At 37.4% G+C, this 25,517-nt stretch overlaps 7 protein-coding genes and 2 long non-coding RNA genes across 17 annotated transcripts in view; 4 read left to right on the forward strand and 5 right to left on the reverse strand.

Moving 5' to 3' along the window:
- Positions 1-280, reverse strand: part of qin (tudor domain-containing protein qin) — a 77,185-nt gene extending 76,905 nt beyond the window's left edge. Inside the window, exon 1 of the mRNA XM_065313864.1 lies at positions 188-280. The gene's annotated coding sequence lies outside the window, so the exon portion shown is untranslated. The remainder of the gene's footprint in view (positions 1-187) is intronic.
- Positions 280-10,397, forward strand: fru (sex determination protein fruitless). Of its 6 annotated transcripts, none has more exons than XM_065313879.1 (5): positions 280-815; positions 1,191-1,732; positions 1,796-1,960; positions 3,662-3,773; positions 10,055-10,397. In XM_065313879.1, exons 2-5 carry the CDS (start codon positions 1,214-1,216, stop codon positions 10,300-10,302), a joined length of 1,044 nt encoding a protein of 347 aa, XP_065169951.1. In that variant the 5' UTR covers positions 280-815; positions 1,191-1,213; the 3' UTR covers positions 10,303-10,397. The 6 variants fall into 6 exon arrangements, with proteins under 6 accessions (XP_065169951.1, XP_065169952.1, XP_065169950.1 ...); XM_065313880.1 differs by lacking the exon at positions 10,055-10,397 and adding an exon at positions 8,595-9,898; XM_065313878.1 differs by lacking the exon at positions 10,055-10,397 and adding an exon at positions 4,981-8,085.
- On the reverse strand, positions 3,141-5,127 carry LOC135800612 (uncharacterized). Its single transcript, XR_010550190.1, has 3 exons — positions 5,009-5,127; positions 3,894-3,955; positions 3,141-3,824 (listed from the first exon to the last, which is right to left on the reverse strand). It is a non-coding gene; the product is annotated as an uncharacterized lncRNA (long non-coding RNA).
- A 126-nt stretch (positions 10,398-10,523) lies between the features above and the next one.
- LOC135800601 (tRNA (guanine(10)-N2)-methyltransferase homolog) lies at positions 10,524-13,340 on the forward strand. 3 transcript variants are annotated; one of them, XM_065313872.1, is made up of 9 exons: positions 10,524-10,858; positions 10,932-10,995; positions 11,294-11,430; positions 11,525-11,590; positions 11,700-11,948; positions 12,014-12,148; positions 12,205-12,468; positions 12,546-12,684; positions 12,740-13,340. In XM_065313872.1, the coding sequence occupies exons 3-9, from the start codon at positions 11,344-11,346 to the stop codon at positions 13,315-13,317; spliced, it is 1,518 nt and encodes a 505-aa protein (XP_065169944.1). In that variant the 5' UTR covers positions 10,524-10,858; positions 10,932-10,995; positions 11,294-11,343; the 3' UTR covers positions 13,318-13,340. The 3 variants fall into 3 exon arrangements, with proteins under 3 accessions (XP_065169944.1, XP_065169942.1, XP_065169943.1); XM_065313870.1 differs by lacking the exons at positions 10,524-10,858; positions 10,932-10,995 and adding an exon at positions 11,007-11,104; XM_065313871.1 differs by lacking the exons at positions 10,524-10,858; positions 10,932-10,995 and adding an exon at positions 11,031-11,247 and having other exon boundaries at positions 11,320-11,430.
- A 289-nt stretch (positions 13,341-13,629) lies between these two features.
- G9a (histone-lysine N-methyltransferase G9a) lies at positions 13,630-17,249 on the forward strand. Its single transcript, XM_065313867.1, has 6 exons — positions 13,630-14,821; positions 14,905-15,092; positions 15,153-15,328; positions 15,752-16,128; positions 16,204-16,798; positions 16,864-17,249. The coding sequence occupies exons 1-6, from the start codon at positions 13,948-13,950 to the stop codon at positions 17,042-17,044; spliced, it is 2,391 nt and encodes a 796-aa protein (XP_065169939.1). The 5' UTR covers positions 13,630-13,947; the 3' UTR covers positions 17,045-17,249.
- Positions 17,222-17,888, reverse strand: LOC135800614 (uncharacterized). The gene is made up of 2 exons (XR_010550192.1): positions 17,824-17,888; positions 17,222-17,658 (listed from the first exon to the last, which is right to left on the reverse strand). It is a non-coding gene; the product is annotated as an uncharacterized lncRNA (long non-coding RNA).
- Positions 17,889-17,920: 32 nt separating this feature from the next.
- On the forward strand, positions 17,921-19,900 carry Mvb12 (multivesicular body subunit 12-like Mvb12). Of its 2 annotated transcripts, XM_065313884.1 has the most exons (6): positions 17,921-18,152; positions 18,343-18,486; positions 18,568-18,715; positions 18,801-19,026; positions 19,091-19,439; positions 19,502-19,900. In XM_065313884.1, the coding sequence occupies exons 2-6, from the start codon at positions 18,397-18,399 to the stop codon at positions 19,592-19,594; spliced, it is 906 nt and encodes a 301-aa protein (XP_065169956.1). In that variant the 5' UTR covers positions 17,921-18,152; positions 18,343-18,396; the 3' UTR covers positions 19,595-19,900. The 2 variants fall into 2 exon arrangements, with proteins under 2 accessions (XP_065169956.1, XP_065169957.1); XM_065313885.1 differs by lacking the exon at positions 17,921-18,152 and having other exon boundaries at positions 18,251-18,486.
- Positions 19,901-19,962: 62 nt separating this feature from the next.
- Positions 19,963-21,955, reverse strand: LOC135800603 (tRNA (guanine(37)-N1)-methyltransferase). Its single transcript, XM_065313875.1, has 4 exons — positions 21,863-21,955; positions 20,491-21,801; positions 20,323-20,427; positions 19,963-20,263 (listed from the first exon to the last, which is right to left on the reverse strand). The coding sequence occupies exons 1-3, from the start codon at positions 21,912-21,914 to the stop codon at positions 20,390-20,392; spliced, it is 1,401 nt and encodes a 466-aa protein (XP_065169947.1). The 5' UTR covers positions 21,915-21,955; the 3' UTR covers positions 19,963-20,263; positions 20,323-20,389.
- A 36-nt stretch (positions 21,956-21,991) lies between these two features.
- On the reverse strand, positions 21,992-23,680 carry LOC135800605 (major facilitator superfamily domain-containing protein 9-like). The gene is made up of 5 exons (XM_065313882.1): positions 23,404-23,680; positions 23,205-23,336; positions 23,011-23,137; positions 22,744-22,950; positions 21,992-22,684 (listed from the first exon to the last, which is right to left on the reverse strand). Exons 1-5 carry the CDS (start codon positions 23,437-23,439, stop codon positions 22,017-22,019), a joined length of 1,170 nt encoding a protein of 389 aa, XP_065169954.1. The 5' UTR covers positions 23,440-23,680; the 3' UTR covers positions 21,992-22,016.
- Between the last annotated feature and the right edge of the window lie 1,837 nt (positions 23,681-25,517).

The raw sequence follows: 25,517 nt of genomic DNA on the forward strand, positions 1-25,517 counted from the left end.
TCCACTTGCGGCTGTAACAAGTGCCTGTGACTCTCTCAAGTGTAGTAAATTTAAAAATTAGAACGCAAAGTTTAGGGAAAGTTTAGAAGATTTGCGTAGTTCGAATTACTGCCGCATGGGTGGCGCTGTCCGCGTGAAGTTTCTAGCCCTGCAGCGGGAAGTTTGGGCGCAAAGGTAAACAACTTACAAAACATTCGAAAAACTTCCGAAAAGCAACGTGCCGTGCTGGAATTTTCCTTGGCGCTGTGAAAACCGGTAGCTGGCCAGTAGCGACGCACACAATGCGCTAATTACGCGCGACGCTGCGCTGCTGTCGCCGGAGACACAGCGAAAGAAGGGATTTCTATCGCGTTCCAAATGCAGTCGTGTACGCTCGACACGCACGCACACACTGCCGGCGCGTAGGTTCACGTCTCGCCTGCACGTACACGAGGGCGCGCGCATCTGTGTCGGTGCGCGCACACGAGCACGAATCGCGCCGAGAGAAAAAGGATGCGAGCGGAGAGCGAAATCACAATGGCGGTACCAGTACTATGAGCAGCAGGCCAGCAGGAGAAGTATACGTGCAGTGCGTGGCCCGTGCAGCAGCGAACGAGTGTGACTTAGGCCCGTGCGAAGGTAAGCCGTGTAAGGTGCGTGGTGCGTGTGCGATGCGTCGGCGGTGATTCGGTGGATTGGCTCTGGTTTGCTGGATTGTGCACGGCGGCGGCGGCGGCAGCGGCGAGAAGGGCTCCTGCGGGGCGCGCGCGCGACATTCCTAGTGTGTGCGTTGGAGTGTATGGGAGTGTGTGTGTGTGCCTGCGGATTCGCACATGGTAAGTGTGTCCCTTTTCGGCACGCGCGCCCGTCGTGTATCGTTAGATTTCTTCGGGGAAGCAGCAGCGCGGCGACCGCAGGTATTCGACCTATGCCGTCGTCGCACTCTCGCTCGCGCTCCAGCGCGCGCTGCCTCTCCAGTCGCATCAGCGTAATGTAGATAACTGTATTTCGGCTCAATACAGTTTTAGGTCAACAACTCTATTTTCTCTAGGCCGTAATGTAATGTAACGTGAACGCGAGCCAGCGAGAGCGCAGCAGCGGTGCTTCGCGCTTGTGTCCCCTGCTGGCGCGCGCGCGATCTTCATCTCGACCTTCTGCGCGGCACACCATCATGCACCAGCGCTGATTCTCGCCCATTTCGCTGCCCGCAGGTAATTAGAAGCGCCCGCCGACAATGGAGAGCGCCATGGATCAGCAGTTCCGCCTGCGCTGGAACAACCATCCGGACAACATGACCGACGTGCTGGTGAGCCTCTACCACAAGCAGCAGCTGTGCGACGTGACGCTGGCGTGCAAGGGCGAACTGATACGCGCCCACCAGACGGTGCTCACCGCGTGCAGCCCCTTCTTCGAGGAGATGCTGCTCAACATCAACCACCCGCATCCGATCATCATTCTCGCCGACATCAACCTCGGCGAGCTGAAGGCGGTGCTGGAGTTCATGTACAAGGGCGAGGTGAACGTCTCGCAGAACCTGCTCTCCGTCTTCCTCAAGACGGCGGAGGTGCTGCGCGTCAAGGGCCTCACCGACAACAATCTGCTCAACGACAAGGAGCGTCGTGCCGGCGGCGGCGCCGCCGCTGGCGAACTCAATCGGCGCTCGCACTCGCCCGCGCCACACGAGAAGCGGAAGCGGAAATCTAGCAACTGTGATACTAATTCAAACAGTGATAGTCGACATAATGATTCTCAGGTTAGTACCAACCACAATATACATAACAATATGATACAAACTGATTTATTTACATTATTTCAGGCCACAAGCAATTATAAATCAACGCATTTACCAAAGTCTCAAAGTGAAAGAGATGTGGGCAGTCCAGATGATATCATGCCACCACAATTAGTCAAGCAGGAGCCCCAGCAGGGCAGTCCACAGCACATTGATTCATATCATTCAATGTCCGAAGCACTGCAAACTGTAAGTTGTTGTTTTCTCTCATTCCTAACCTATTTATCGTTTATTTGGGCCTGATGCAAGTATAAGTAACATTAAATTACTGATATTTTGCTTCTGGTCTGTAAATTTTTGTAAATATTCAAGTTATCGCATGTGTTTACGTTTGTAAATTAAGTACACGTGATCGCCGGTGGTTTCTCCCCCGAAACAAATCGCATTACGAAGGAAGAAGTTGAAGTTTCCATACAAAAAAATAATTAAACCGTCGGAGATAAACTCAGTATTGCAATGAGAATCGAATATCAATATTCAGAAAGAGAAAATATGGACACTTGACTGACACTTATTCCTTCTGTTAACAGACTCGGGGGAGGGAGCCGCCCGGCCACGATGGCAGTTGGTACGGCGAGCATGTCGATTTGCAATCCGTTGAGATACTGAACTTTACGCGCACGCTAGGCGCCCGCGAGCCTGATATCGACGTCGAAGTCGATGTCGACGGTGATCTGTATGACGCTGATGAAGATATGGAACATGATGATGATGATAAAGTCGAAGTGGTGAATTTAATGTGCACCACGCCGCCATTACCTCTGCCTGAGTCTAGTGAAGCGCAACGCAGGCGGTCGCGGAAACCATTACCGATGCCTCCGGAGTTAGATAAAATCACAAGCGCGAGAACGTCGACGTCGTCGCCATGGCAGCCGGTGACTAAACCGGGCAAGCGTGGCACGCGGTTTCGCAGCGTTTGGCTGCAGCAGTATGTTTGGCTGAAGTATGACGCGATGGAGAATTTGATGTTCTGCATTTACTGTCGCAAGTGGAGCAAGACGCTGCATGACATTCGCACGTCTTTCTCGGCGGGCAATTGTAACTTTCGGCTGGAAATTATTAACCATCATGATAAGTGCAAAGCGCATCAGACTTGCATTGCCAAGGAAACTGAGTCCAAGAAGCTCGAGAAGGAGTCGAAGCGAAAGACTTGAAATATACTGCGCGCTGCGCATTTGTTTCGTTTACGTGTTGAATTACATATATTGATTGAAAAGTTAACAGTTTATAGAATATTTTAAGCATATAGATATATCTTTGTATGAAATTGTTGAAGCTATCTAGGTTTATATACAAAAAGCAATAATTATTAGGTTAATTATAGTTTCTGTTGAAATTTAAGGGTTAAATACGGTTGTAGGTTATGTGAAACGTGTAAAATCATATATTTGTATGTAAGATCTTTACTATTGTTATTACTGTTGGAAATATTTGGAGTATTTTCATTTTTAGGTTAGTTTAGTACAAAAGTACAATTCTAACCTCAAAATTTACTTGCATGTCATGATTGTATTATGATTATGCTATGAATTCTTCAGTTTTCTTTGAAAAAACTTCAAATATTTGCATTTAGTATGTATATAGTAATAATTTTTACAAAACCAGCACAATTAATTGATAATCTACTAAAAAAGACATTCTAATAAGACGATGTGGAAACAGTGAAAGGCTAGTGCTTGAATCCTAGACTTAAGACTATTTTTCACCTATTTTTATATAAAAATAACGCTATGATACATTGAATATGTTAAAAACTCTACGTAATTGTTACAATGATGACAAATGTGTATTCCAACCGCAGCTAATAATTAGTTATTACGTTTAATAAATTTTTATCATTAATTTGGAGATATTTGTATAACTAGTGTGATTATTTTGATTGCGTTGCAGGGTGGAAGCTTAAGCGTGCACCAGGACGACCTGCTCTCCAGCCACGGGCTGGACCACAACGAAGAGACGAAACCGCCGATGCCGCCCCTCGATCCGACGGACACAATCGACGGTGAGTGCCGCATTCGTTTTCTTCTTCTCTTTGGTTGTGTTTCTTTCTCTCCTATTTTATTGTAATTTTCGCATCATTATCACCTCACCGCCTTCATAATCGTAGTGGATAAGGACTAACCTGTTCACTGAGTCTAATTCAACTCCAGCTATGCGTATTTTTAATTATTAATCATCCCCAGCCTGAAATAACATCCGATTTCCTTCTAGAATAATGTACAATACGAAAAGTTTTCACTTTTTGTGTGTAAATATGTTAAAAAGTGCGAAAAATAAGCAATTGTTGTTGTTATTATGTAAAAGATTTAGTTTTGCATGGTTTTTTTAGTTGATTTGTTTGCATTATTTAGTTTGATATGATTTGAAATGGATTTTGAAGAGTACTGCACTGATTTTTTGTTTGAAATTTGAGTTTTTTTTGCTTTGTTTGATTAAGTTTTATGTTTTTTATTTAAATGCAAAATTTTGCTTTGATCATAAATGAAATAATGATAAGTGCGATAAAACGAAGAAAACAGTGTGTCACCAAGGACGAAATTCAGTGCAGTGTAGTTACTAGTTAGTATCCTGTAATTTGGTAATCAGAGGAAGTGGAAAATCAACATGCAACGTGAAATACACTCGCTTCATTTACAGTCACAATGTCTGATGACACGAATTACGGAAGAACTGACAGGACAAAGTGGATGCAAACAGAGAATCTGTTATTGCCAGCGGAGGATTATTGATGAAAAAAAAAAGGTGATTTGTGGACGGATATCGTTGTATATTATGTACATACAGTAATTTTAAGATGTCGCGCGTGCTGCACATAGGAAAAAACTGCGCAATTTAATGTTTAAACAAATGTAAGCGGGTTGTGCCTTGATACTGTGGTTATTTGCCTAACTATGCTCTTTTTGGGGGTGCACTGTCACTATTCTGCTGTCACTAATTAACACATTACACACTTTTTAATTTATTTATTATTAATCAATCAAAATTTTTAATTTTTTTAATATTTAATATCGAGCGCAATCAATTTTTAATTTTTCTTTTTTATTTTATTTTAATTTTTCGATTTTTCGAATTTAATCTGCGCCATTTTGTTTTTATCTTTGGAATTATATTAATTTTGATTATTTTCTGTTTTTGTTTATTTTACTTTTTTTATTTTTTGGCGATTGCGAAGCGAACAGACATAACATAACGGTGTTTTGGTGTTGCAGGTTCAAAAGCCTGGCACATGCGGCTTACGTTCGACAAGCTGCCAGGCGGATGTAACCTGCACAGGTGTAAACTGTGCGGCAAAATAGTGACGCACATCCGGAACCACTATCACGTGCATTTCCCGGGACGATTCGAGTGCCCGCTGTGTCGGGCGACGTACACACGCAGCGACAATCTGCGCACGCACTGCAAATTCAAGCATCCACGCTATAATCCGGACACGAGGAAGTTTGACGGTGTGCCGATTGCGGCGGCGGCGGCGGCGGCAGCAGCTGCTGCTACCGGTGTCGCCGGCGGTGGTGGTAATACGCCCGCTGACCGATATGTGACAGCCGCGGCCGCCGTCGCCGGCAACAGCGATCTGTCCAACGACTGATTTGCGCTGCGCTCGCCGCCGCTCGCGTTCCACGACTATTACATGATGGCCGCGACGGCGGCGGCGGCGGCTCTCTACTGGAGGCGCACGCAGGTCGCGATGCTTTGAGCACACTCTTAAAACTAATGCGAACAAAGCATGAAAAGAAACACTTTTAATAATAACTTAATCTACCAAGTGGCGAACAACCAACGACGAACACTGCTTAAACAAAATGTCCTGAGCGCGAAACACACAACAAAAAAGAATAGTAGTCCGCATTTTTGCTAACTTTATTTGTTTATTTAAAGATCGTTTGTTTTTATTATTTTGTTATATTTGTTTAAGCGCATTTTTTGAGTACCTTACTAATTTTATTATTCGTTTATTTTATTTTTTGATTTTATTTTCAAAGTTTATACGCAATAAGGTTTTTTTAATTTATCCTTTAAACAAACGAACACACTTATCGAGTCAAGGGCGTCAGTCTTCTGAAGACTTTAATCTTATATTATTGACATAAATACAGAACGTACTTCAGTTATATTATATTAAGCACAACGAATATGTGAGATTGAAATCAAAATTTTTTCAATGCGATGAAGAGAAAAACTTAATCAGAGCAAATATTTACACACCCAGAGCGAATTGTTATCAATTAAATTGTTATATGATAATTATTATTGTATTAGAATACGGATTCTAATTCTAATTATTGTTATTAAAAGAAAGAAAAGAGTTATTAATATATTTAACAGTGGCACCGAGGATGCGCGCCCACTATAAACTTATCGATTAATTAATTAACGTGCAATTATTTACTCAAGTATCTAATGATTATCGCAAGTAATAGAAAATATATTTAGTTATGTTTACTAAGTAATTTAATACGATGAACACTTAAAGAGATGAAAGAAAGCAAATGATGAAGATGAGATATTTTTATATATAAAGATGAATCGAACAATGATGGGCGATTGAGGTTAGGATGAGTGGAAGCGACATCTAACGACTAACAAATTACTAGAGATATTTACAAGAGTCAACGAAACGCGCACGTCGAATTTGCGTGCGCTCGCGTAACTATTGCCAAACTAAATGCTAGATATTTATATACGTTATTATATGAATGTATTTTACATTATACACACAATACACCGACATACAGAGACAGCAAATGAATAATCTATACTCTACGATAGATAATATGATGATTATTATACACTGGACAGCAAAGACGTACAGTTAAACAATTAGTATTAATAAGTATACTACTACTTTACTAAAAACACAAGTAAAACACAGGAAATTTGCAGATGAAGATAATATATTGCAGCCGATTGAGGTGCTGAGCAAAAAGTCAATACGATGATGAACAATTTTTTCACTCCAAGTGTACAATAGGTGAATTTCTATATAAAGTGCAATTTATTTTAATACGCATATGATTATTTTATTATTTATACGATACAATGGATTTGTGGAATACTAATTAGTTTCTCGTGTTTTTTTTTTGTTTATATATATATATTTTTTGATTAATGGGTTGATTGATACTTGTACTACACATTGATTTACGTTTGATTATCTGCTATGTGCATACCTCATGATTTATCATCTTTGATTGAATCATCACAACCTTATACTTATATATCTGTTACGTTATAATATATGAAATGAGTTTATATGAATTTTTGTTTGTTACGAATGGTGTAGACTTGCTGCTGACGAGTTTTTATATCTAATATTGTAGAAATACCTAGCTAGGAATGGAAAGTAATCGGAAAGTCTGATAAAAACAAACTGAAACTGATTGTTTACGATGCCGTGTTATTCTTGCTTTACAAAAGATGGTTGCATTTCATTTTTTTCGTACTTAATTTCACAATACGCATTTAATACGAATGTAATTTATGTTCCGGAGTGCTTTCCTGCCACGCAACGCGGCCAAACCGAACAAATTTGTACTTTCTTGTAGAGAGAAAAACACACACCGAAAGCACTCGATGGTTATTTATGTAAACAATGCAAAACGTCTGTATTTAATTCTCTAGCGTGTACTAATAGATACTGATTGTGATATACGAGGGTGAAGAATGGTGCTACGAATTGCTTAAGTATTCTTAACGAATTAAAAACGATGATGATGAAACAAATAACACTAAACTTTAACTCTAAGAGATTTTGTTACGATCGACGAATTACAAACGTAGTACGTGCAATATGTTTTTGGTGCTTCGGAGGTGAAAATATTTTTGCGGAAAACATCTGCTCAACTAATCTTTTTCTGTCACGGATGATTTGTTCAGTGTTTTCGTTTACATATTCTACGCGCTATAGACTTAATATTTTGATTAATATGTTATATTGTTTGTTGTCGTCATTTTCTTTTGTGTGTCGATTGTGTCGATCACTGTAAAATGAACACCAAATTAATCTTACGTTGGGTATGCGTTCAGTTCTCTGCAACGAATTAACTTATTAATGCAAATAGTAATGTACTCTGTGAAATTATTTAATTTATACGCAATGGAAAAGAATATTTAAATTATAAACTATATACGTGGGTTTTCATGATATATTATGTCGGGTTTCTAGTTTTTAGTTCTTTTTATATTTAATTCATTTATATATATACGCGGTATGCAGTATATATAAACATATAGCTATGAGCGAATATTTGAAATATTGAATTAAGGAAGATATAAAAATTCTAACACAAAAAATAAATAAATTAATATGTTATAAACTCGAATGTTTTTCATTCAAGTGAAGATTATTGTGAATTAGTTATGTATTAAGAGCTGCACACTTGAAAAACGTTTTTTTCTAAGAATTTCTTTTGAAAATTGAAGTTTTTTGTATTAAAAAGTTGCGCAATTATGTTTTCTTTTGAATAGTATACTTGTTTATGTTGTGCGTTTAATATTTTTGTAAATATTTAAGTTTTATTGAAAATTCGCATGAGTTTTACACAAAAACTTAAACAAAACATGTTTTCTGTTGTTTTTTGATACTTTTGATGAAGTTTATGCAGAAAACTTGCTTATTTTACGTTTTTTTGACATTTTACTAAAGTTTTTACGAAAAAAACTTCAAATTTATTACAAATGCAACGTTTTTCAAGTATTTTTTGTATCAATTATACTTTGCGGCTCTTAATACCCCACAAAATGTACATACGTAGCAATGTTTGAATGAGATGAGCAGGAACATCCGCTGCGGATCAAGTTAATCCAGAATCTGTGTGTGTTTCAGATAGCAAATGCTACAAGGTGTCGCAGCTGTTCGAGCGCGTCGGCACGATGGACGAGCGAAGGCGATGCGTGCTGTGCGGCAAGATCGTCAGCAATACGCGCAATCATTATTACGTGCATTTTCCGGGCCAATATTCGTGTTCGCAGTGCCCGGCGGTCTACACGCGCTCCGACACACTCCTGCTGCACATGCGAACGAAGCATCCGATGGTTGCCTAGCTGAGGACGATGTGATCCTGCTGCGCACCCTCCTACGCATCCTACCTCCCCAGGTGTAGGAGATTTTGATCACCAGGATCACCCGTTGGTTGTTGTTTTGGTACATATACTAGGTAAATGAGGGTAAAAACAATCTAGGGACTAAACGGAACTGAAATGCACAAACACAAGGAAACGGGGCCAGATTTATTTATTTAAACTCCATGCCAACTATTGCCATAGAATTATATAGAGAGAAACAAAAATGAAAGAAAAACAAACAAACGTACTAGTCGTGTCTGAAGCTATGTTAGTTAAAAATCAAACTCTTTAAACTGAACAATGAAACAAGTGAGGCCGAGGTCTTCATGAACGAAAAGGCTGCAAATGAAAACTAATAGAATTTACGAATTTTAAGGCGCGTAATTTATAGTCAAATATATGTAAATGGATTTAAAGTGTAGCGATAGGTGAGACAGGTAACTATTTACGTTGAAAATTACAACTTATTACAGTAAGAGTAAGAAATGCGTAGGTTTAAGAGAGGGGTATAGATATTTTTACGTATTTTTGAAAGATAACGCTAACGAGAACGAAATATTATTAACTAGCTCGTAGGATATGTCTGCATGAATGCAACAACCAAATATTTCTGCCAAAAATCACACAGTGTTACTGATAGTCAATGGAAGCACTTTTGTTTTGAAACGTTTTTTAGTACAAAACTAACTATTTTCTTGTGCCATAATCAAACTGTGCAATATAATACGGAAAATCGAACAAAACGCATGTTTTAATTGTGAATGACTTAGAGAAATTGTATGGAACGATGAAATTATAAATGTGAATAAGAGATATATTGTACAGATATAGAAATATTATAAGACTAGAGTAAAATATCATAATCAGGGTATGTATTCCTCTCAATTACACACAAGAGTTTTCTATGTATATGGTTCAATTATTGTTCAAAGTTGTGTACAAAACAAAACGCTGTAAATTGAATTGAATCCAAAGATTTGCCAAACTATTAACGTATAAGAAATCTAAGAGGAAACATTTGTCAAATTGTCTAAAACTAACAAATAAAGATTTATTGTGTATCAATTACTTACTTTTCATCAGCAGCAATCATACACATCCTGTTTTTGGTTGTTTCAGTTTGATTTTATTGTGTTTTTTGATTGTTTTGCTTCAGCTCTTGGTGTAAACACTGTGATTCTCTGTATTGTTGTTATGTATTGTATTTATTTCTTGTTTTAGAGATGCATACGACTGTGCCGACAACACATCTGGCTTACAACGATATGTTTGAGCAGTCTGTGTCGAATTCGCTGCTGTGGAAGTGTCGTTCATGCGCCAAGGAAGTCACAAATCGCTGGCATCATTTTCATTCGCATACGCCACAGCGGTCCATTTGTCCGTATTGTCCTGCGACGTACAGCAGGATTGATACGTTGAGGAGTCATCTGCGATCGAAGCATATTTTCATGAAGCATTTACACTTGTAAATTTTCTTACAGGGCTTGAATCTGGAGGAGTTTTTGAGTATTGTTTTTGTTATTACTATGTGTGGAACTGAATTAAAGTTTTAGATACAAGAGAATTGTTGCAGTGGATGTGAATTATAACTATTTCAATGTTTATGATTATTGCAAACCTTGCACAGAGCACAACAGGATGGGAAAGTATTGGAATATGTGTCAAAATCATTCTAGACAGTATTTTAACAGATATTTGAGTATAATAAGGATAAATAACTGTTTAAATAGATTATAACTGCTTGTGGCACGTAGATTTATCCCTGATTGTCAATTAAGGCCTGAAAATGACCAAATTTTTGGTGAAATTACATCTTTTAGCCACCTGAATGTAAATGATGTCTAATTGTATTTTTGTAATGGAAGGAAAACAGGGTCAATTACAATTGTAATGATTATATAAATTTTGAGAGAATATTTAAGGAGAAAACAAATTTAGAGATGAAAAGAGACTTTCCACGACAACTTCAGCAGGCAAAACAGCAATGAACATTGATATTTATTCAGTTTTAACATTTAAGCTGTGGTAAGTAAAATATATTTGTACCATATTTAAACAGACAAATTTCTGAGTGAATTCTTATTGATTTTCATGATAGCAAGACATTTTATGACGGATTATCAAATACAAAGATAGAATTGAAACATATATTACTGGAAGAGGTACAATATCAATCAATTATGTTTAAATATTGCACAAAAAGTAATGCATATTCAAACACACATCTATGGTATATCATAACCTTAAACCTTTGAAAGTTTACCAATAAATGTAAGTTAGGAAGAGTTTATCCATGTGCTTTTAGTTTTCATGATTAATTACAACTGTGCAAATAAAAATCTATGTAATACACGTGCATAGCAAGCACGTAAATAGTTGTAAAACAGATTAGAACTACAAATGCATTGTTAGCAGTGAGTGTTTATAACATTATAACTGTATACTATCCAATAATTACAGACTTATAAGTTGTACTATTCTGTAAGAGGATTTCTAAGAGGATTGTGTGAATGAAAATGAGCAGAATGGTGTGCCATCCAGGATGGAAACAGTATCTGCTGTGGTTTGCACAGGAGCATGTAGAGTTTCGAAGGGAGGCAAGCTAACAATTATATTACATATTACAATCTGTGTATTATCAATTAATGTAATGTGGAGCTGAATTGTGTTGAATAAAATGTTTGTTTCTAGGAAATCAGGTCTTTACTCTCAATGTTCAACATCAAAATGCATTTTGTTACCAAACCCATTGATGTGGTAAATATTTTCAGTTTTAATTCTTATTTTAATGTATATTTGGTTATCTACTTAGCTATAGATTTAGGATTGTGTTGTTGGTTAGACTTTTTATTGTTTTATATTTTAGGAACCTTTTTGGATTGTTGAATTCCCAAATGAAGATGACGCGAGACGTTTGACTAGTCGCTCGGTTTCTTTGCGAAGTTGCATAGAACTTTATTCTCATTCTAAAAGTATTCTTGATCTCCACAAAGACCTGAAAAGTTATCCTGTAGAAGTAATGGCGCCGTATTTAGGAGAAGAGACAAGTTTTAAAATCGACGTTGAAACATTCTGTAGACATTTTAGTCAAAAAGAAAAAGTTGACAAACTTGAGGTAGGTAGCAATAAATATAACTTATAAATAGGATTGTTTGTTAATACTTTTTATAATTGATGTAGGCTTTTGAATATTTGCCATTCAAAGGTCCAGTGCGTTTGAAAAATCCCGATGTTACATTCTCATATATTGAATTTTATGGAACAGATCCAAAATGTCCTCCGGAAGAACCTTATGATGTATTCTTTGGACGATTGGTAATTCATTAATCAACTTTTTAACATACAATACTAAATCATAAGTATTTTATTAGATTGCAAATGGATTACGGAATTTAATTCAAACTTTATCGCTCAAAAAACGCAAATTCATCGGTAATACAAGCATGGATCCACAATTATCACTCTTAATGGCGAATCAAGCTAAAGTACAAGATGGCGACTTGATTTTGGACCCGTTTGTAGGGACAGGGTCTCTATTAGTTGCTGCTGCACAGTTTGGGGGGCATGTAATGGGCACAGACATTGATTTTTTGATGTTGCATGCAAGAACAAGACCATCACGAATCACACAAAAGGTAAAAACATATTTATTACTATAAATGGGTTAAAAAATGAGGTTTGAATAGTGATATCTTTGTTATTTGTGTGAAAGGAACGAGAAAAAGATGAAAGTGTCAAATCCAACATGCAGCAATACAATTTAGAGTCAAAATATATTGATGTGATGGTAAACGACTGCGCCATGGTTTTCTGGCGACAGGGAACAGTTTTTGATGCAATAATCACAGATCGTATGTATAATCCACCTTAAATTGAATTATATTTCAATAAAAATTATTTATTTAGCACCTTATGGAATACGTGAGGCTACGGAACGTATAGGTACACTCAAAGAAAACTACACGATTGAAGAACGTCATTTAAAGTCACACATTCCCGCAAAGATTGAATACGGAATTTCTAAACTATTTAAAGATTTGTTACATTTTTCTGCTAAGCATCTTAAGATGCATGGACGTTTAGTATGTTGGTTTCCAGTTTTTCGGGAAGATTACAACGAAGATGGACTACCAAAACATCCTTGCTTAGAATTAGTAGCGAATAGTGAACAGATTCTTAATACACATACGTCTAGGAGGTTATTGACTTATGAAAAACTAGTGGAATTCAATGAGGATGTTCATTTAGTGACTAATTCGATAGATGAAGACGAAGTTAATAATATTCAAGACTTTAGGACGAAATATTATGAAACCAGGGAGGAGACACGTAAAGAACGGCGAATGAAACAAGCTGAGTTGCGAATGCATGGGAAATTACAACAAGAACAACGTTTACAACGAGAAAATGCAAGTTTTGAAACAGGGGAAGAGAAAATAAGTTGTAATAGTGTTGTTAATGACGAAAACAATGAAAATAAATAAAATAATTCTCATGTTTAATAAAATTTTGTGTTTTTAATGATTTATTTCATGAAAACAAAATTTGTTTGTTGGTGTTTTAAGTTGTTACCGCTAGGTGGCGCATTCCTGCATAAGTTTCAAACAAAAGTTTAAATTTACGCTGTTTATTGATAGTTTTAAAAGTAGTTTAGGTTAATTATCAACTTATTTCACCGTTTTTACTGTTTTAGTTTATTAAAGATACCTATAGTGCAATTATGAGCACTTCAGAGGAAAATGTGAAGATAACAAATCAAAGTGCTCCAATTTCTATACTACTACTTTCACACCACAGCTGTCAACGCACTTTCCTGCGGTGCTTGAGCGCGGTGTTGGTGTTGGTGCTCGTCCTGCAGTCGCAAATGTCGATTCTTTCAGAGTTTCGACTCGACAATTAACCGAATTAAGGGTGTATATAATGTCTGACACGGAGTGATCGCCGCTCCGCCGTGCATCAATGCACACAGCGCTGATTTTCCGATCGCGTCGCAATTCAATCGTGCGAGCGATGCGCGTTTGTTTCAAAGTGTAAACAAATCGCCGTCACCAAGTGTGGTGCAATTGTGCGGCGAGTAACGCCTAATTACCGTTGCTAGCGGAGGCCACACCAGCATGGAGAACGGCAGCGCTGTCGCCGACGACGACCGGCATTCCATTCTTGGCGACGCCAAACACAAGATACTCGGACAGATGAAGAACCAGTTCAATAGTTCTTCAGTTGGTGGAGCGTCTTCTTCAGAGAACGATTTGCTCATTGACGAGGAGGAAGACACCACTGACACGGACAGTACTGAGAAACCTGATAAGACCGTCAAGGAGCTGGTGAAACCAGAGAGTGAAAAGTCTACGGATGAAAGTGAGTCCACTGAAGAGGTGAAACCTCCAATTATTTTAAGCTTTCGCAAACAAGCAAAAGGTACAAAGTCAAAAATGACGACACGATCAGCTATACACCGCGGTGTAGAAGTAGAAAAGAAAAGTTCTGAGCATGACAGTGAATCCGAAGGTTTGAAACGCTCCACACGTCGAAGAAGTAAAGATTGTAATGAATCCGTTCTACAATCAGCAATTGCAAGGAAAGAGAAGTCATATAATGAGACATCAAAGCCACAACGGCTGACAAGACAACTAAAACCCACGCAGAAGATTCTGGATAATATTGCGGCAGCTGCCAAGGATAAATCACCACCAAAGAAAGAGAAAAAGCGCAAGACAATCGCGGAAAACACGCGAAAACGCAAGAGCGATGTAAGTTCAGAGTACGCAGAATCAAAATGTCGGCGGTCCGGACGACTAACACAAAACTCCGTCACGAATAACAGCGAAAGCGATTCGGATACGAAACCACACGAAGAAATCAACGGCGTTGAAGAAGAGCAAGATTTCACGTCGCATTTGGATGCGGATAGTGTCACGGCGCAGTTGATTGCGTCCAGATTATGCGTGTGTACTAGTCCTACAAAATACACACCGCTTTCTGAATCGAGTAAGTAAAAATTACCAAATCAGCGTAAAAAGTTTGGTTATGGTCGGCCATTTTGTAATTTGTGATTTTTTGGTTATGCGCAGGTATTTTCTGCAATGGTTTGGATAGTATTAACAACAGACTGATCGGATGCAATAATAGTGTATGTAAGGAAAGCGCATGGATGCTACGACCGTCTACTAGGGTACCCTACATGGTTCTCTGCAAATTACACCGACAAAGACTACGAGACCACCATTGTTGTGCGATGTGCGGTGTTTTTTGCACGCAGGTATTTTAAAACATAACTTTTATATCCACCTGAATATTATTCGTGTTTTTTGACGTCTAGGGTGGTTTCTTGCAATGTTTAAACAAACATCTCTACCATAAGAACTGCAAGCTATCAATCGGCGCGCTTGAATGTTGTCCGCACTGCGGCGCCACCGACAAGCATCTGAGCGTGACGATCACGATGAAAACTGACTCGCCGCCGGTGTACACCGCTTCACAGTGCGTCGGATCTGAGTAAGTATCGAAATTCAACGCAAAACACACTTAGCAAAAGACTGTCTTGCCTTGTGCAAGAATATAACTAAGTGTGTGAATGTAGCGAGTACGGCGTGGGTCATTTTGTTTCATTTTCTCGGTTCATTTGTTTTGTTCATCTCACCATCAGCTCATTTTAAAACCAACTACATATTAGTTATTTATTTAAGTTATGCTAAGATTTTAGACACATACAGAGCATATTTACCTATATAAGATGATATATATTACAATTTAGTGAATTAATTGCTGTTTTTCTATTGTGTTCAAGTTTTTTTTTTAATGAAATGTTTAAAAAAGATGCGCAAGATTTGTTTGGAATGCTCCGAGTTTATATCCAAGTTTTACTTTTACTCCTTCCTTTAATAACATCTTATCGTGAAACTTGAAACGTTTTTCAAGCCGAAACCCACCTAAGAAACTTACTCCCAAGAAACCAGCAACGGGCGATTCAAAGAATGCGGCGAAATCAGCGGAGAAAAAGGTGTTTAAAGAGTACTATGATGATTTGAAAGAAGAAAAGTATGATGAGGATGAAGATGAAATGGAAATTATGGCGCTGGAGCAGAAAACACGGCTGCAAATCAAGAAGGAAGTTGATGACTTGGACGAGGAACAAGATGCGCCGTTGATTACTTGTGATGATGAGTTGGAGGAGCTGGAGAAGTTGGAAATGCAGCAGTCGAATGACACAGAGCGAGGTGGAACTCCACATAGTATTCATGAGTTGTTTGAGGCGATTAAAAATGGTTTATATGCTGAAGTAGCGACACTTTTAGGTTAGTTTTTTAAAAATTTGTTTTTTATTTTTCTTTGTAGTTGTGTTATATTGATAAATATATTTGTGTTTATAGGTGAAACTGATCTCAACTTATCACAACTAATAAAATATCCGGAAAACAACGATGAAAATCATGATGAAGCCGATTGTGGCACCGTCCTGCACTATGCCGCCATGAACGGCTTTGTGCCTATTATGCACATGCTCAAAATTGCTGATATGGATCTCAACTTGCCAGACAGCGAGAATAATACACCGCTTATGGTTGCAATCTCGCATTTTCAATCGGAAGCAGTTAAATATTTCACTACTGCTGGTGCTTCTGTAACGGCAAAAGGCACCGATGGTATGACAGCGTTACACTTAGCATGCAAATGTGGTAATTTGCAAGCAACAAAAGAATTATTACTAGCTGCAGCGCACATAAAAGGTTATATTGATTGTCAGGATGACGGCGGATGGACGCCATTAGTCTGGGCATGTGAACATAACCATGTTGATGTTGTGAAACTTTTGCTTAGCGAAGACGCAAACCCGCAGATTGCGGACGTTGAAGGAAATGTTGCACTGCATTGGGCCGCGTTTGGTGGGAGTATTGCTATTGTAGAGTTGATTTTAAACTTTGGAGGAAAAGTTGATAGTGTTAATGATCAAGGAGACACTCCTTTGTAAGTTCATGTTATTATCATAAAGGTTTATATTTGGTTATGTTATAAATGTCAATGTTTTGTAGACATATCGCAGCGCGTCATGATAACTACAATTGCGTGATGGTTTTTGTCACGCGCGGCGCCAGTTTTGCTATAAAGAACGATAACGACGAGACAGCGTTGGATTGCGCACCTGCCGGAAGCAAAAGTCATCAGACGCTGGTGGTAAACAACAAGTTAAAGGTTTTAATCAATAAGAAGTGAATATAACGAAGCCAAAGATAGAGAAGACATGAAATATCAATTAATGTATATGAATTTCTTTTAATATTAGCATGTATCATGTTTCGGATTCGATTTTACTGCCATTATGATAAGTTGTTATCGTTTTCATTCGAATAGTTGTATAATTGTATTCGAATTTTAAATTCAGTCAGTATATAAGCAATACAATATTTATTAGTATGCATTTTGGGAAGTATACATCGTATTTGAGGTTACCATTCCTGCTGGCGACCTACGGAAAAACCCAACTCCTGGAGACTGGTAGTTAGGATACCTTGAAGTGGACATGCTCGACCGTGGAGACAAAACTGACCTCAGGGTTTGTAGTAAATGAAAAAAAACACAAAGTGACCTCAGGGTTGCTCTGCGGCACGCCTTTTATACCTGCTACGGAGTACAGAGTGGGGGTAAGTTGGGAACCAATAGGACTTACATACTATGCGTCCAACCCGCAAAAAAGAGTGGGGGAAGGTGGTTCTGCTGGTTGAGCGCGTACCAGCAGTGCTCTAGCTGCAAGTACCCCTAGCAGATAGTTTCTTGTTAAAAATTAACCTTATTAGTACCAATATTCAAAGAAAAACACAACACTCAAGCTAAAAACAAAAGTTTGCTTAAAATAAACAGCTGAAACTGGTTATAAAGTATATCATAAGTCTAGACAGAAACTACTGAACTTATAAACTAAACAAACAATGATTCAATGATTGAAACTAAATCAACTTTAAAGATAATAATGTTTAAAAATCCTCAAGACTTACTCGACCGTCACGCCCCACCAGGCACAAATCGTAACTAAATTTCGTTAACCCGTCGTGTTATTCACTTGTTTCGTCTGACACTCGCCTGGCTGTTCGCCGCACGTCTCTGCGTGTTGTGCTTTGAGTGTTTGTTTGCATTGTTTTTGTTTCACGCGACCATCGAGTATGATTGCGTGGTAGGGGTCGCACGTAATACCATTCACATTGTTCATCACGTTGGTCAGTCCAGCGGCGACTCATCGCCTTCGCCGCAATCACTAGTTTCTAAGTAGCTTCCGCTTCATCGCCCGCAAACCTGCATCAGACAACATTCACCGCTGTTGCTGGGTGTGAGTATATTAATTCTAAGTTATATACTGGTTAAAGACGCGAAACGAAGTTATAAATAACGTGAGATTGCGTCGCATTTTCCGCACAGCACATGACGTCAGTGTCGTGAGAGTGCGAAATCAGTCACATCATCGGGTTTTTGCTCTGCTTGCTTCGTTAGTTTTAATTGCTCGCCGTATCACGTTGTAGCATGTTGTGTGACACCCGCATTGGCATTCACATCATCCCCATCGGGCGCTTATAATGTTCAGCAGCAGCCACCGGAGGAGTAATTTCATCTTAGACTCACTGTCCAAGACACTGCCTGATGACAGGCCAATTACTTCTATACAGGTATGGGAATATTACATCTTGCTTGGGTAGTTATTCAGTTTCATCTAAAAATCACATATTTAACGTTATAATTGATTGCAGATTATAGAAAACGCTGAAAAGTGTCCACCGGGGTTTTATGTGATTAGTAAGACTTATGACCAAGACCAGGATGCGGATTTGTGGCGTGAATCCGGTTCGTTTTTAAAGAAAAAGACGTTGAGGTATCTTTGTCTGTCAAAAACCGAAGGTAAATTATGTTTCCTTTCATTGTTTATATAATGACCAGGTAAATACGAATTTAAATTAACTCATTCATTAATTTTCTACTCAAGGTCTTCCGAATTTTGTGCTAAAAGAAATCCACGTGGTGAATGATAAATCACTGCCGCCTGAAGGCTACAGTTTGTTGCATAAAACAGCGGATAGTGAACAGAAAGCTTGGCGCAAGAAACAAATTTGTTACAAATTATCGAACAAGAATAATATTAAGTTAGCCATCACAGATATTATCATCTGTAGTCGTTTGAAGAAAGCACCAGAGGGATTTACACTAGCTGGGTATGATTTTCCATTAAATTTTTAGTTATTTTCTATGAAATTATGTTTTTTCTTGTTTTTATAGTGAAATAAATGGTGTGATCGTATGTTATAAGATGGGAAACGCGCAAGATACACAAAATGGCGGCGCGGCGGCCGGTGTCAATGCGCAGAACATTGATCGCCCGCCTGATCGTCCTCCTAAACCCACAAGTGGTGCCTATCCTTCGTTATCCGATGATGGCGACTATGAAATTCTGAATCCCAGTGTCATACCTGGTTATAGGCCAGCGCCGCCTCCGCCTACTGGTGTACAACCACATAGGCCACCCGTTCAACACCAAACGTCGACTTTGAACTCACATTTTGGTGTTTTAGAGGGCGTTCCTTTCGTACTGAGTCCTCGTTTGACAAATAATCGTAATAGTACCAAGGTATAACAAATACTTTAAATAATAATTTAAACTTGATTTAAATGTTTTAAAATGATTTACAGCCGCAGATCCCAATCATAAAAGCTCGATCGCGCGCACAAGTCCTCAAAGACTACAACTACGACTTCCGATTGGAGCGTCACAGCGTCATCTAGATGTGGTAGTTGTTTAGTATTTAGTTTTTAGCCATTTTCATATGTCCAACATGAGCATGATCATCACAAGGATCCATAAAGTAAGTGTCATAATATGTTCGTTTTAAGTTGTGATTTTTACCGCGTATTATTTACGGACTCATTGTTTCTATTCGTAATCATTGTATTGATGGAGATTTGCGTAATCGTTTTTATCGTTTCGTGTCATTCGGCAGAGATTTTATCGTTTTTAGTGCCAATATTTTATATATCTATCCGTTATGTATACAATAGCGATTAGTGAACAAATATAACTTTTACTGATAACATGATTGCGTTCAATTCACCTGTTTACGAGTGTGATATACGTGATTACGATAATAACAACATTTTGTATACAGTCATCATATTTTTACATAATTTAGTTACAGTTACTTAATTATTTAAGTATAGTTGGTTTTTGTTTGCATTTTACTTAGCTAATGTAAATTTATCCATATTTTGAAGCATTGTTTGCTTGTCTGTTTCCATCTTCTCGAACTGTTTGGTTTCCTCTGCTTTATTTACTTTTTTTGTTTGTTTCACTGGCTTTGAAGGTTGTTTAGAGGGCGAATTCTGATGGATTGTGTCCTGCATGTTGAGCAAATCTTTGTCTATTTTATCGATTTGGTCTTTTACTTTTATCTTAATCTAAACAAAAAAAGTTAATCTTTTATATATTAACAAAAATAATAACAATTAAAACTTACATCTTTAAGTTTTGTATTGACAGCTTTAGCCTTCTGCTTCGATTTGAAGCTTTTTGCACCAGCGACCTTAAACACATTGTTCTTCTTCTTTCCCATTTTTACAAACTGCAAACAAATCACAAAATTAAGTTAATTCATTAAACTAAACTAAATGTTATGCAACAGTACACTTTTTATTTGTTAAATCTTCCTCTTCTTGTAAACCTTTGCGTTTTGCTGATGTTTCTTCATATTTCCCAAGTAAAATCTCTTTTCCTAGTTCAATCTTGACTCTCATCATCTCTTTGAAGTTACTTACAGTCCTCACCCGAAACAATTCCTTAATAAATTTACTCATGTCGCGATTCATGCAATCATCAATCAATTTCCGTGTGATTTCTTCAGTTTCCTCACCTTTAGCAAAACAATACAAGTAAATAAACGGTGCATTAAAGTTCTGCACTTCATTCAATTCATTTTCATCATAAAGTCCTTGGAAATACTTTAAAAATTCACTAGCCAACGCCGGTAGATTCATTGTAACATAAACAATCTTCCCTTCTTTCAAAACATTCAATAGCTCACGTTTTACATCTTCTAGAATAAAATCCTTCCCGTCTTTATTGAACATTTTTAAATTATCACCGATTTTATTCTTTTTCGCATTATGTTGCAACCATTTAAACGATTCTGGGTTTAAATCATTTGCCCAGACTTGTCCGCCATTTTTACTTACAGGAATAGAAAATGGCCCCACACCAGCAAAGACATCAAATAAAACTTGATCTTTTTTAACAATATTCACAATACGCTCGTGTTCGGTACATAAACGCGAGTTCCAGTAAACCGTAGCGAAATCAAACTCAAACACACATCGGTTTTCTTTCAGTGTGACCATGTAATCCTCTTCACCTGCCAATACTTCCATCTTGAAATTGCGATACGTGTTGTCTATGATGTTTATTTTATTGACAACAGTCCTGGAGGCAGCTACTTTATCTAATAATACTTCTCCAATTAATTCTTTAAATGGTAGAAGGTGATCTCTGAGATTTACATGTACTATGTGACCAATTTTTGTAAAACTAGCCATACCTTCTTTATCTGTTGGTAGAACTGATCTAAAAATGTCCTCAACAGAGTAATTATCAAAGGAGAGTTCTATTTCTTTTTTACTGAAGTCATTGGGACTCACACCACTTGTTTCAAGTGTCTTTCTGTCTATTTCTTCGATATCTTGATAGGTATTAATTTTTAAAGGGTTTAAAATAATGATAGTTGAATTGTTCTCTTCTCGGACTGGTCTGAAGCGTTCGAGTTTTAATAAATACTTTTTGATGGGTTTTATGATTCTTGATACGTTACTAGGTGTGACTGTGAGATATGGCACTTGTATATGCTTTTGGAAAAGAGATTTGTTTAATTTTTGCATATTTTGCACTCTAGGTGGTGGTTTCAAATCTTGCGGTGGATTTTGCATCATGGCGGACGTCATCCTCGCTGACAAATATATTTTATGCTAGAGTATAAAATAAAACAGTGAAAAATGAATGTTTATTACCTGTTAACACTAAATGTTGTATATTTTTGTTGAAAACACGTGAAATGAACATGGAGTTAACCACAAAACTCTAAATTAAACACGTAAAGATTCTATGTGATTGTATGCAACCAAATATACACTTCAGTATAGAGTTTAAAAAGTAAAAACTTATTTATTGTACTTTTGCTTTAGGTACAGACAATTTAACAGTTGTTGCAAGTGCCACTACTGTGACAGCGCAACATAACAAATTACTTGCTGCAAGACCATACATTTGCCCCATGTATCCATTGATTAAGGGCGCAATGAACCCTGCTAATTGTACTAAACTCTGGAAGGCACCATTGACGGCGCCATTGTTTTTCTCATCCGACATTTCAATAATACTATCAGTCCATGTAGACTCCAACAGTGTCTTGAACAGGGAGAACAACACAATGAAAACCATATACGACCAGAAGTAAGGAATGAAGTAAATCATCAAGAAAGCAAGCAGCATTCCAATCGTTCCCCATTTATATCCATTTTTCACATGCTTTCTTATCGCGTTCATTTTGACATTTACGACAATAGCACAGATACCATAGAACGAAATGATTAAACCAACTTCATTCGGGGTGGATTTGAATTCCTCAGCGAAAACGTAACCCAAATTCTGATGGTAAATGGATGCTGCTGTTTCCACAAGGAAACGTAGAGTGAACAAAGTGCCAAAAACTTTCCAATCGACTTGTTTCAGATTGTCAAAGATTTGACTAAGTGGCGATGCTTTTTCACCATCTTTCTTGTCTTTTTTAGAAGTCTTTCCTTTTTTGGGATTTGGTAAACAATGGCACACAACTACATAATAATTAACAATTATTAATACGATATTAATTGCGTTATGTTTTAGTACTTACGAACGTTAACAATAGCCAGCACTGAACACAACATGGATATTTTAAAGAAGCCATTGTCCATGCTCATAATAACACCACCGATGACAGGAGCCAAGGTGAAGGACATGGCGCCCACCGACCGGAGTTTACCTTGGACCCCAGCTTGGTCGGTTTCCTTGCTTTCGGTGAGCAAAGTCCGCACCAGGATTTGACCATGAAGGAAACATGCTAAAATTTAGTTTATATAACGTTTAAAATAGTTTATAATGATGACCTTGAGTGCGTTACCATTGAGTATTCGTCCGGCAACGTAACAGTATAAATTCGGCACGGAGAATATCAATTGTGCAAAGAGCAAACCGTAAGATGAGAGGAGTAATGCAGGTTTTGCTCCGACATTATCACTCCAACTTCCCTAAGAGTTTTAATAAGTTAATTGAGGGATTAAATAAGATTTGTTGTTGTAATATATTAATACTTACAATAATAGGTCCGGCTATAAACTGTAATAAACATTGTGCGGATCCAAGCATTCCCAGAATGAATCGATTGCCTCCAACGGCTATTATTTGAATGCCAAGGATCGGAATCAAGAGACCGAACGAAAACAATTCCTAAATAATAGTTTGTAATGTTTTAGTTGATTCTAAGTGTCTTAAAATATGTTTTTATATTACTTACAATGGATGATAAAATGTACACGAACTTTTTCACCATTTTGACGCTTTGAACACACTTTTATCAAACAATTTGTGTTGTGACGTTTGACTTGTCACAAAAGAATGAACTACAAAACTATATCTGGATAATTTATGCGTGAAAAATTTTTTCGCGCTTTTGTTGCCGCAAAAAGATGTGTTGCATCACCTGGGTGGAAATGGGGACTGCGAGCGCGAACACAATTTAAGTACGTGTAGTAAGTTGACTAGTAAAGTGCGTTCAGTGACATTCAATGATTGAAAACTGTGATAAGATAACTAAATTGGTTGATTGTCTTATTGCTAAATTCATATCGATTGCGGCATGATTTATGAGAAATTTAACTGTAATTATTGTGCAATTATAGTTATTTGGTTATATTCGGTTTGTAATGCAGTGAAGTAGCAATTAATTACATAATATTGGCATTATTTGTACGCAGATTCTTTGGTTGGAGTATTAATAGGAAAAGACGTTGATTTTATGTTATGTTTATTATGGGATTATATGTTTTAGTTGAGTTATTTATAATTTTTAAAAATTGGCAGAGGTAATGACCTTGGGCTGTTATTTTGGTTGTTGGGGGTAGGTTTATTTAGAAGGACCAATAAATACAGCCTTACTTATGCGTAAATGATAATAATTCGCGGCTCTTATTTGTGTTGTTATTTATTACATTCTAGGTGTCTGCGTGAGTCAATTGATGCATTGGCGTCAATGAGCTATGTATACGTGAACTCGTGCATTTATAATTCAATATCGGACGTCTAGATGTCTCTAGGATGCAGTATTTGCTTGTTGTGTTTACACAAAGATCAAATGAAAGGAAAGTGAGGTGGATATAGTGTTTACCTCGTTTATATAAATGTAAGTCTTTAACTTGAAACTTGAACATAGATGTCTCTAGTATTTCGTTTTTGCATTTAATACAATTCAATACATAGTTTGTAGTGGAGTTCAGTTGAGTTTTTATTTAGTTGCACTCTGTTTATCGTAAAATACCAGGAAAACTTTTTTTAATCTTGAATTCCGTATAAATGATAACAAAGATTTGTATTGTCTGGGCAATAGTAAATTGAATTATTCATTTTTATTTGTTGTATCATTAATCGTAAACATAGGAGGCCGAAACAAAGGCACCATACGTCCACCTTCAGTATCTTTCTGAGCATTCTTTATGTATGCAGTAGCAATGATTAAAGTTAAGATAATAATGAAGATTAACACCAGAATTATTATGAGAGCTATCCACAGTTTGAGATAACTTCGCCATGTTGAATTCTTCTTCGATTTCTTTGATTTTTTTCTTGATTTTGGACCTCTGGGGCACAAATCGATATCACACGTAGATTCACACGAATCCATTGATCCTGTTCTCCTAGTCGTCATTTCCATTTTGTATAATTTGACATATGTTAATAGACAATAAATAACCTCAATTCAAACAAAAGTTGGTTGTCATTAAGACTAGATATATTAGTCAAAAATAAATCAGTAAATTTAAATATGAGGAAATCTGTGGGGAATAATGATAAATGATTTTTTTCGATTAGGTCTGTACTATTTAATAGGTAAATTTCTATTTCTGGTGCTTTTTATATTGTGTGAGCGTAGGTTAATGTGCTTTTTTTATTTCGTTGATGATCTGATTGAATGTAGTTTATGTTGCTTGTTATTTGAATGTTTCTGAGTTTGGGGTTTTGTTTGCACGTCTGTTTACAAAAAATGTATGTAAAAGTCGCTAACACGTGCAAAATTCGTACTTGTATTTACGTATTAAATATACCAAATTGCAAACAAATAAACCAGTGGTTCCCAAACTTATTTTGTCTACTGCCCACTTTGAGAATAAATATTTTTTTAGCGCCCCCATTTTTTCACTTATTTAAAAACCACTCTAACTTCAAATTGAATTGATTAAATATTGTGACCTATATACCTATGTATATTATGTACAGGAATGCCCTGCTTGAGACCTGCAGCGCCCACAAGGGGGCGTTATCGCCCACTTTGGGAAAGACTGAAATAAACCATGCTTATCAAACCGGCAACGGTAGATTGAAGATTGTAGATTATAAGTAGTAAACATCCGTACT

Source organism: Atheta coriaria, unplaced genomic scaffold (assembly GCF_025399875.1).
Source record: "Atheta coriaria isolate IRGN ID8LTWV9N9 unplaced genomic scaffold, Caltech_Dcor_3.1 hic_scaffold_10_pilon, whole genome shotgun sequence".
Lineage (NCBI taxonomy): Eukaryota > Metazoa > Arthropoda > Insecta > Coleoptera > Staphylinidae > Dalotia > Dalotia coriaria.

Bases quoted from the DNA above. Each gene is read 5' to 3' on its own strand.
- Mvb12 (XM_065313884.1), top strand. From the start codon at position 18,397: ATGTTCAGCAGCAGCCACCGGAGGAGTAATTTCATCTTAGACTCACTG. The intron at 18,487-18,567 runs GTATGGGAATAT...AATTGATTGCAG, and splicing joins GGCCAATTACTTCTATACAG to ATTATAGAAAACGCTGAAAA. The intron at 19,027-19,090 runs GTATGATTTTCC...TTGTTTTTATAG, and splicing joins GAGGGATTTACACTAGCTGG to TGAAATAAATGGTGTGATCG.
- fru (XM_065313876.1), top strand. From the start codon at position 1,214: ATGGAGAGCGCCATGGATCAGCAGTTCCGCCTGCGCTGGAACAACCAT. The intron at 1,733-1,795 runs GTTAGTACCAAC...ACATTATTTCAG, and splicing joins GTCGACATAATGATTCTCAG to GCCACAAGCAATTATAAATC. The intron at 1,961-2,301 runs GTAAGTTGTTGT...TTCTGTTAACAG, and splicing joins TGTCCGAAGCACTGCAAACT to ACTCGGGGGAGGGAGCCGCC.
- LOC135800603 (XM_065313875.1), bottom strand. From the start codon at position 21,914: ATGTTCATTTCACGTGTTTTCAACAAAAATATACAACATTTAGTGTTA. The intron at 21,802-21,862 runs GTAATAAACATT...TATATTTGTCAG, and splicing joins ACAACATTTAGTGTTAACAG to CGAGGATGACGTCCGCCATG. The intron at 20,428-20,490 runs GTACTGTTGCAT...ATTTGTTTGCAG, and splicing joins AGATTTAACAAATAAAAAGT to TTTGTAAAAATGGGAAAGAA.
- G9a (XM_065313867.1), top strand. From the start codon at position 13,948: ATGGAGAACGGCAGCGCTGTCGCCGACGACGACCGGCATTCCATTCTT. The intron at 15,329-15,751 runs GTAAGTATCGAA...ACGTTTTTCAAG, and splicing joins TCACAGTGCGTCGGATCTGA to CCGAAACCCACCTAAGAAAC. The intron at 16,129-16,203 runs GTTAGTTTTTTA...TTGTGTTTATAG, and splicing joins TGAAGTAGCGACACTTTTAG to GTGAAACTGATCTCAACTTA.
- LOC135800601 (XM_065313872.1), top strand. From the start codon at position 11,344: ATGAAAATGAGCAGAATGGTGTGCCATCCAGGATGGAAACAGTATCTG. The intron at 11,591-11,699 runs GTAAATATTTTC...TTTATATTTTAG, and splicing joins TTACCAAACCCATTGATGTG to GAACCTTTTTGGATTGTTGA. The intron at 12,149-12,204 runs GTAATTCATTAA...GTATTTTATTAG, and splicing joins ATGTATTCTTTGGACGATTG to ATTGCAAATGGATTACGGAA.
- LOC135800605 (XM_065313882.1), bottom strand. From the start codon at position 23,439: ATGGTGAAAAAGTTCGTGTACATTTTATCATCCATT. The intron at 23,337-23,403 runs GTAAGTAATATA...ACTATTATTTAG, and splicing joins TGTACATTTTATCATCCATT to GAATTGTTTTCGTTCGGTCT. The intron at 22,685-22,743 runs GTAAGTACTAAA...ATTATTATGTAG, and splicing joins GCTGGCTATTGTTAACGTTC to TTGTGTGCCATTGTTTACCA.